The 10,269-nt window shown below is 41.6% G+C and overlaps 1 protein-coding gene across 1 annotated transcript in view; it reads right to left on the minus strand.

Moving 5' to 3' along the window:
* Nucleotides 1–987: 987 nt before the first annotated feature.
* MCM9 (minichromosome maintenance 9 homologous recombination repair factor) overlaps nucleotides 988–10,269 on the minus strand; it is a 60,818-nt gene continuing 51,536 nt past the window's right edge. The window contains 4 exon segments of the mRNA XM_014533916.1: nucleotides 988–3,538; nucleotides 7,302–7,447; nucleotides 7,927–8,009; nucleotides 9,298–9,501. Of these exon segments, the coding sequence (XP_014389402.1) occupies nucleotides 2,107–3,538; nucleotides 7,302–7,447; nucleotides 7,927–8,009; nucleotides 9,298–9,501 (1,865 nt within the window). The 3' untranslated portion in view covers nucleotides 988–2,106.

The raw sequence follows: 10,269 nt of genomic DNA on the forward strand, positions 1-10,269 counted from the left end.
GAAAGTGACATGGTGGTCAAATACAATCACTAAGAAAGAGAGACAATTTAACACTGTATTGTAAAATATGAATTATTTAATGTCCTAAAGAGACAAGTTAACTGCATAAACCAAATCCCTTATTGCTAAGAAATAAAAGCTCTAGAATTAAGATTCCTGATAAAGAATACAACATTTTCTTTGTTTCCTTTTTAAAAAAAAAAATATTGCTATTGATTCAGAGAATAAGGGAGAGGGGGAGAGACATAGAACCATCATTGATGAGAGAGAAACACTGATTGGCGGTCTCCTGTACACCCCCCACTGGGGATTGCGTCCGCAACCCAGGCATGTGCCCTGACTGGGAATCGAACCATGACCTCCTGGTTCATAGGTCAATGCTCAATCACTGAGCAACACTGGCCAGGCAGGAATACAACCATTTTAAATGACAAAAAAGAACAGATCAAAGTACCCTAAATGATAAGCCAAGAGGTTAGGTGTTATCATCTATGTAAAGCTTAATACATCATTACTGCAGAAGACACCAAGTTTCAAAGACAAAAATTTTTAATGAAGGCATTTAAAAAGTTTACCATAAATAAAGCAAAACAAAACAGTCAGCCCCACACTGTGGTTCAGGTTTAACTGAATTAGCCTAGTCTACACAATCAGAACCAGTCCAGTCCAAGAATCAACTAGTCAATAACCCAAATTCTTTCCTTTTCCCTTAAGTTCTAGTAAAAATACTAAAACCCAGGAAAGTATTAATATTGAAAGGTTAGGAATATATTACACTAAGACTCATACTAAGGATGAGGTTATTAACACAGAAATAATAAAGAAATGTTCAAAACCATAGTCTTGATGTTTTAGAATAGGTTTAAGAGAATGTGCAATAAAAATTATAAATCACTGCTTATGTATGTCTTTTATCAGCTGTTTGAGGTGTTTAAAGATTTCAAGACTCATTCATACTAAGTTTGTACTCATAGCTTAAAATTTTTTAGAAAATTTAATGAGTCACTTTTGGAATTAATGCTGAAGAAAAACTCGGGTACCTAATTTTTTCTGTGTAAATTTAATGCAATGATCATTAAACAAAGTACATACAGTTTTGAGTATTCTGCATGTCTAAAAATCCCTCAGACAATGAAAGAATCTTTTTTTTTTTTTTTTTTTTACAAATTCATACTTCAGAAGATAAATCCTGCAATTGTGAATTCCTAAGAGCCTCTGCTAGAATTCAAAGAAAGAGTGATTTTCAAGGACTTAAGACACAGCTTGGGTTGTCTATTACTACCAAATACAGTCATTTGTTTGGATTTAAAGACAAATAAGTCACAATAGTAGGAGTCACATTCCATATTAACTATTTGGGTAGATGCCATGATATATGATTGGGACAGCTGAATACTCTCTTTCCTTCCAATGACAAGACTGAAGTTGTGTTGAAGGGAAGTCCCCAAAAGATAAAAATAATCTGAAGCACAAAATATTGGCTGAAGAAGTAAAGAAAAACTCAAAGGCCACTACTTCAGAAAGCTATTTGACCAGTTGCCAAATCTTTAGGAATACCATGGAATTGTGAGGTGCCTCTCAAAGAAAGAAAAGCATTAGTCACCTTTACTCTTACACATAACACAAAAACAATATTAGAAAAATCATACGATTTTGTCAAATCATAATAAATATTCACACTTGGCACATCATGGGGTTTTTTTTAAAAAAAGGAAAAAATAGAAGAGTTCACCTATCTTGTTAGCTCTATGAGTGCTACTATCCTGACATTTGTTCCTGAGTGAATGAAAGAAGGAATACTGGGAAGACCCACCCCTTAAAAACAAAACAAACAAACATCTTTGGGAATGCAAGTATTCCATTCTGCAAAATTACGCACAACGTCAATTCAATCCAAGGGCTGGTATCACATAAATCTATAATGATTAAACAACTTGATGAATCATGAAGATAAACCTGAAATTACAAAATGTGATTGGGGAGCTGGCATTTAGAATGGCACTCAATATGGCCAATAGTCTGGACATATATAAATACCATGTAGGTATCCCAAAGGTACTGTGTCGAGTTGGGAAAGATGAAATTTGACCAGCAAGCTTTCCATGATTATGGCTTTTTTCTCATTTCTTCATCCCAATCAAAATCTAATGCTTCGTCTTCTAGTTCTGGTAAAGTAAAGAGAGACTTTTTGGAAAGACTGAGTTTCTCAGGGGGCCCCTCCAACTGAAAAGTTTTCCTTTTCCTGCCAAGCATTGTAGCTGTGGTCGTGGGAGGCGGGCTTGGGCCTCTCTCACCCGAGTTCTTACTTTCAGAAGGAGGCAGGGATGCTGATTTGGATTCAGGGGAGGAAGTAAAGGAGAAGTTGGCCAACTTGGCTAATGTGCAAGCATGAACCTTGCTGCTTTTATTACTGCACGAAAGCCCTTCTTTTTTGTCTCTTTCACCAGTGAGATGCAAATGCCCAGTCTCGTTCCCAAGCTCAAATTCAGGCTGAATATCTCTCTTTCCAGGGCCACATGCCCTCTCCGCTCTTGACCTGTCTTTCCCTGATGACTGCTGTGACACCCCCGTTGCCCTCCTCTGCAGCAGATCTGAGCCCCCCTTTCCTGAGGTCAACTTTTCTGGACTCTTCACCGACAGAGCTGCTTCTCCTCTTGTTCCATGCTGGGAAATTTTCGGACTCCGAACTGCTAGGTCAGTTCTGCCAGGAGACACAAGGCTTTGGTCCTCAGGGGAGTGGATCAGTTTTGACTTCTGTTTGAAAGTAAATTTTGCTAGTTTGGCCACAGGGGCACCCGAACTGTCAACACTTTCAGGTTCAGGCTCTTTCACCCGAGGGAGGGACTTCTGTCTCTTTCTTTCTGGGCCACGTACAGGGATGGATGGAGGATGAGGAGGGCTTATGGGCTGTGAAGGCGGCCTGGCAGGATTGCTGTACAACTCCTGGGCCCTCTCCTTGCGCAGCCTGTGCAGTTTCCTGGGGACATGATGAGTCAGCACCGAGTCTGGTTCATCAGCAGTTCCTGCTGTTTCAGAAACTGCTGCTGCCTTTTTTCCCTTTTTCCCCTTAACACTCTCTGGCCTCAATGGAGCTCCTGTCTCTCCTGGTGCTGGAAGCAGTCCAGTTTCCAACTTGCTCCTTTGGTCTGGCTCCCTCTCTTCTTTACCCTGAGATGTGTTGTTGGATTTTTTCAAAACCATTTTCTGCTCAGTTGTTTTGGGACCAGGAGACACAGAAACGGTGTTTTTCGGTTCAATCTGATGAGTTGTCAGGGAGTCAAACCAATCCAAACCAGCATCTCTGCTGTCGTGCTGAGCTGAATCTTTTCTACGTGCTGACCTATTAGGCCCCAGGTGGGGTGGAGGGTCGAGTGGTGGGCTTCCCCTGGGACTGGAAGAGGAAGGGATACCACAGTTCACTTCCTGCTGTGTTGACGTTCTGAATTTGGATTCTCCTCCTGGGTCACGTCCCGAGGACCCTGGAGTAGTCTCTGCCTCTGTCCTTGGCTGGGATTGGTACACACTCTGATTCTGTAACCTGTAGCAGAAATAAGGAAAACATATATTGAAGGGAAGGAAAGTTGCTTTACCCTTTTCATTTCTTTAGTGTCTGAGATGCCATCTAAAGGGATAAGTCCAACTTAATTCCAGGTTAATACCAAATACAGTCTCTAAAAACAGCAAGAGGGAATTATCTGTTTTCATTAGAATAGAGATTAAGTGACCTGATAACCATTCTAATTTAGCCTTAAATTGAAGTAAAATTAAAAAAATGAAGTACTGAGTTTGCCTACATTTTCCTTCTCTCTGAAAGTCTACTTAATTCATTTAAGATAGTTTGAAGGTCAATGTAAAAATGCTCAGTCTTATCTCTCGTGTTATATGTGTAACTACAATACAGACTGCTAGCTATTTGCACAGTAGCTTATTGCTGATCAAGAAAGTAGCTCTATCCGGTTGGTGTGGCTCAGTGGTTGAGTGTTGACCTATGAACTAGGAGGTCATGGTTCGATTCCCAGTTAGGGCACATGCCCAGGTTGCAGGCTTGAGGCTTACTAGGGGGTCAAGGAGGCAGCCGATCAATGATTCTCTCTCTCTCTCTAATCATTAATGTTTCTATCTCTCTCCCCTTCTTCCTTCCTCTATGAAATCAATAAAAATATTTTTTTGGGAAAAAATCCCACAAAAAACCAAGTAGCTTTCAAAGTTACTACTATCTAGTATACTTTCAGCAGCAAGTTGAGGTCAGGGATACTAGTAATTACTAAAGCTCCATAACAATGTCCTAAATGACAGGAAGTTTTCAGGGGTAGAATAATAATTTAGCCCACTATTTTAGTCCAATTCTGACTTTGGGAATTAAATTCTCCCCTACATAAAAAGTACAGTTTTACTATAACTTCCTAGAAAGATGGCATCTTTGCACTCTGATTAGAGGTGGGTAGAATGGCCACCATTTGAGGCAGGATGTCACTAAAAGCATTTTCCAGAAGAAAAGTGTGATAAAAATACAAATAGTTTTATGATTGATATGTGATCTCCTTAAGGAATAGAGAACCCTTACCTAAGGGGATATACCGTATGCTACTTGGGGCTTTCCCACTGTTAAGATTAGCTTTAGATTATGTTCTAGAGGTAATGCACTTTCATCTGTGGGGCACCTGGTTTTGTTGCTTTGAGGATCAATACCCAACAGGCCTCTACATTACAAAGAGATACCAGAAGAAAAGAACATTTTAAGGCCAAATCCTATCTTTCAGATCATCACCTACTCTTTTTTTCCTCTTCCCCCTTTTTTCCTTGCAGGAAAATCGTTCTGAACTTGGATAGTCCAATTGCTATTTTTCTATCACATAACTGATTCTGAGCCTCGCGTTCCTTCCCTTCCCGAATCCAACATGTTTTTGGTCGTCAAAATGATCCATTTATGGTCAGTCTAAACAAGCAGTGTCTCCAAAAGCCAAGGCAAGCCCAGGGCAGGCCTGAAAAGGATCTGCGACATCAAACCATGAAAGAACCAAAGGAATCGCTTTGATCTTAACACTATGCTCTGGGCCATTAAAAAACCAGGAGACCAAAGACAGGGGATTGATTTTATACAAAGTGCTAGTTTACCGCAGGCTGGCACCTGGTGCATTAGTAGGACAAAGCCAGCCCCACACGTCCCCAGGAAGGCTGTGCTGAGCTTTATAAATTAGAAAGAGAATTCTGTTGGATGAAGGGAAGAAACAAATAGGAGAGAAAGCCAGGAAAAGAATTCTCAATGTTTTACTTAATACAGTTAGCAATCCCACCAGGGCCCCATATTCTTCTTCTGCAGCTGTTCCACTTCCTCACGCGCCCCATTCCCAGACCCCAGCTTTGAGAGCAACACCAATAACCAGATTCAGGTCAATTATCCAGCCACTCAACTGATCATGCAGATACTCAAATGGATACACTGGCCATTCTTCACTCCTGCTTCACAGGCACAGACTCACAGTCTAGCTTTTTAGAAGCTCATCTATATGGGGACATGCAACATTCAGTTCCAGGCAACAATTCTTCAGGTGATGCGCTTTCCTTCCCATACATCCGCACTGTAACAAGTCCTTAAAAAGGTGAGCTTTGAAACACTGCTGTTGTCATTCCCGAGTTGTTTGGATGTTCCAAACCAGTAGGATGATCTCCCTCTTTAAAATAAAATACATCATTCTCACTGAGGATTTTTTAAGTCTATTAGATATGTAAATTTTTAAAGGTCATGGATTTGGGCATGCAGGGAAGGAAAACTGCCACTGAGGAACCAGGTGGAGGTCAGTATAATTATCTCTATTTCTAACTTGCCCAGCATACTAGCTCAGGCTGGCCTAAAACCATTCTGCGCCTCAGTCTTCTAACCTGTCAATTTCTTTCACCAGGGTTACCTAAGGACTAATATCAAACATTTATTATGTTTGGAAGAGAGCTTTAGAAACAATAAGAATAAAATTAAAATATTAATAAACTCTAAGATTCTTTATATAAGCTCCCTTGCACATGTCCTCTCCTGGTGAGGAAAGATGGTAAGGCCAAGTAGATATTTTGTGTTAGGGTCTGGGCTGGGATAGATGGCTCCTGGAATCTAACTTCCTCTTTCTTAATAGCAGTCCCAGCGCCTTGTTGCTCTAGTTTGTACAGGGAGCCAACGAAAGAGAAGAGGAAGAAGTAGTGAAAGCAAACATGATAGAGGCCACTCACCAAGGTGTCTTGGTTCCGCAGCAACTGTGCATACTGGGTGTGAACTGTAGGTAGCTTACCTTAGTGCTTCTCACGTAATTGAGACCCAGTGCTATACATTTTACTACACAGAGTAAATTTATATATAGTTTACAGCATCGATATAGCAAACAACCAGTCTGTGTTCTCCATGAGGCTCACCAAAGCAGCAAGTCAAGAAGATGTAGCTTTGGAAGGTGGTCTCTAAAGATGGCAGCCATCAATTCCTCCGTTCCCGTATGCCTGTGCCACACCTCCCATCACCCAGTGGTGTCTATTTCCTTTCACTTTGCTTGTGGGGTGACCTTGTGACTTGCTCTAACCTACAGCACGTGGCAGAAATGATTCTGCTCTAGTCCTGGCCCAGCCCGTAAGAGGCCTGGCAGCTCAGGCTCTTGCTATACTGGAGTCCTAAGCTACCATGGCAGAATTCTGACTACCCTACAGCAGAGAGAGCCCAGCCAGCCCCCAGACATTTATGCCACCCAGTGAAGACATCACACACGTCATGGAAGTATCCTGGATGATCCGAAAATGGCTGAGCTGCCAGTTAAATGCAGGTGTGTGAGTAATTCCAGCTGCTACTACGTTGATTAGAGATGAGCCATCCCTGTGAGACTCCTGAATTTCCGTCTCCTAGGACCCTGGTCGGCAAACTGCGGCTCGCGAGCCACATGCGGCTCTTTGGCCCCTTGAGTGTGGCTCTTACACAAAATACCACGTGCGGGCGCGCACGTACAGTGTGATTGAAACTTCGTGGCCCATGCGCAGAAGTCGGTTTTTGGCCTGGGCGAGTCTATTTTGAAGAAGTACTGTTGATATTTGGCTCTGTTGACTAATGTGTTTGCCGACCACTGTCCTAGGAAAATGAGCGCTATAATGGGGGTGATGTCTTTTTTTAAGCCACTGAGTTTTGGGATAGCTGATTATAAGCAATAGATAGCTGAAACAATCCCCTACAGATAGCACAGACAGGTTTTCCACTTAATGCATACTTCCTTTGTTTCACTAAATGCCAAATAAAGATTTCCCATTACATGCCTATCTTGGCTTTCTTTTCTCACCTTTCAAGTCTTCTTAGCTCTTCACTCAGGAGGCTGTGCAGCTCCAGCTTTTCCAGAATAAGTTCACACTGCCTCTGGTACTGCTCCAAAGGGTTTTCAGGAAAGGAAGTGTGGAGTGCGTTCACGCCTCCCAGCAGTGCGCCTCCCTGAGGGTGAGGAGTGGAGAACACCAGGGAGTCACCAGGCCAGCCTGCAGAGAAGTCCACACTGGGCACCACTGGTCCCAGATGGCTGAGCCCAGCCCTCCACACTCCCACCTTGAATCAGAATCACCTGGGCATTTTTCAAATTTCAATAATCTTCTCCCCCGGTTCTTTGCTGGCAAGCATTGCTCTGCGAAGCCACGCTCTCACTAGTAAGACCATGACCATCCCTCAGGTATGTCAAGGAGAAGATGTACTGAGACCCACCACTTTACACCAATGGGAAAAGCCATTATACTGAGGCAGAGAATGTTTTCATGACAGTATTTTTCCTTCTTTTAAATGGTTTCCTTTCGATATATTTCCAGAAATTATTAGGTCTGGAATATAATCATTTAAATAATAGCTCCTGATATGATACAAACTGTCTTTTATTTGATGCCTGTGACTACAGTTCAGATATTAGCACCCAATGCCCTCACCTGCATGGAGGACTCCATGACTGACACCACTGTAATAGCGTCTTCTAGAGTCACAGTGTCACGAAACATCAGGCGAGCATGAGCTGAGAAAACAAGGGGCATTTTAAATCATGAAGACAGAAATGCTTAAAATAAATATTTGAGGTGATAAATGCAGTACTCTACCTGATCCCCCTCAAAAACTTGTATGTTATGAATGAGCTAATAACAAATTAATTTTTCCCAGAACAAGCACAAAAGCCTAAGTTCAACTCGCTTTAAGGCTGTTCCTGTAATAAAGGGCCACATCCTTCTGCACAGCCCATGGCAACTCTGTGTATTTCCATGAAAAGCACTCTGGGCTCCAGCAAAGAAAGGGGCTACGTAAGCATATGTTTAATATTCAACAGCTTTTAATCCTCACTTTCTAGTCTATTATAGAAACACACAAAATTAAACTCATTTCTCATCTCTGGCAATTTTATCTGTGAGCTTTTCAAAACTACCAAACTCATGAGCATAAAATTTATGTATTTCTTGTTCTAATATTAGCTACAAATCTTTAAAAAAGTTAAGTGCATCCGTTTTATAGAACTTTTTATTAAGCATACATAATGTTATCACATGGTATAGTCAGTTCATGTTAAATTTTTTATTTATTAAAACAAGGGCTAAATGTAAAAGCCAATGTTAAAGAAAACATCTTGAGATGCATGTTAGCTGCCATTAGGGATGGGCTAGGGCTAGGGCAGTGATGGCGAACCTTTTGAGCTCGGCGTGTCAGCATTTTGAAAAACCCTAACTTAACTCTGGTGCCGTGTCACATATAGAAATTTTTTGATATTTGCAACCATAGTAAAACAAAGATTTATATTTTTGATATTTATTTTATATATTTAAATGCCATTTAACAAAGAAAAATCAACCAAAAAAATGAGTTCATGTGTCACCTCTGACACGCGTGTCATAGGTTCGCCATCACTGGGCTAGGGCCTGGCATTATTAATTTGGTGTCATTATGTTAGTGGTGGGTTGCTACATAGGAAACAATTCCAAACAAGGCAGTATCTCACCCAAAATGCTAACAGACTGCCACTGAGAAATAAAACCTTAGTAAATAAGACCTAACTGAATGACATCTTAAGGTATAGGAGCTATCACAAAGCCTGAGCTATCACAAATATTCCTCTTTCTTAATGACACTACATTTCACTCAACACCCATAAATGTCCCAGAAGAGTGGAGGCTTCATAGCTCAGAGCCTTTACTTTAATAAGCACCTGTGAGCACCTTAGAGTAGGGATTATTCATCTTTGAGCTCATGGTGTCACCCCCCATTCCTTGTACATAATGGGAACCCAATAAAAAATTCATTTGCTGAATGAAATAAACCTTCTGCTAATCGTATCAAGCTCTCCAACAGGCGGATGGTTGTCCGGGCGGCGTTCCGGGAGTCACTCTGCCGCTGCATCTGGTAGTACCGGAGGAGAACCTGATTGCCCACGTCAGACAGCGTGGGCTGAAGGTTCCTAATGAGGCTGAAGTAGGTTTTCATCTTTTCCATGCTCCACAGCTTCTCTGATTTGCTTGGGTAACCTGTACATATTAGGTGTGGGTCAGTAATTTCTAAGAACAGGCAAACATCTCATTTTAAAGGCTTTGATAAAGTTTTTATACTCTTTATTTTTTTAAATAAAGTTCTAGCTTAAGGCATGCTGGCCTTCCCAATCATCCCCTCAAATATGACAAGATTTTTTTTTAAATTTTAGAGATTGGAAGGGGGGCGGGGGAGAGAGAGAGAGAGAGAGAGAGAGAGAGAGAGAAACATCAATATGAGAAACATTGATTGGTTGCCTCCTGCACACACCCCGATCAGGGATTGAATCTGCAACCTGGGTATGTGCCCTGAACAGAAATCGAACCCACCACCTTTTGGTGTATGGGATAATGCTCCAAGCAACTGAGCCACACTGGCCAAGGTCTTATACGTTTTTAAAAGGATGAGCTTTAGGTTGGTGGCCATTGAAATCTAGACCTGTTTCTGCACAGCATATACTAGTAGTTCTAGAACAAACAGTCTTAGGATCTAAGATTAATAAAGGTAAGCTTCCTACAGGGGTTAATTCTGAATAATTCTGGTCTACCCTATAGTATCTACACTAATAAAAGAGAAACATGGTAATTAGCGTACGACCGCTACCCTTTTCATTGGCTAGTCAGTGAGTATATGCAAATTAACTGTCAGCCAAGATGGCGGCCGGCAGCCAGGCACTGAAGCGAGCAGGGAGGCTTGCTTGCTGCAGACTCCAACGTTCACAGCCTCACTTGCCAGCCTCTCAGCTGCAACTCTAAGCAACTATATAC

The sequence above is a fragment of the Myotis brandtii genome, unplaced genomic scaffold (assembly GCF_000412655.1).
Source record: "Myotis brandtii unplaced genomic scaffold, ASM41265v1 scaffold123, whole genome shotgun sequence".
Taxonomy (NCBI): Eukaryota; Metazoa; Chordata; class Mammalia; order Chiroptera; family Vespertilionidae; genus Myotis; species Myotis brandtii.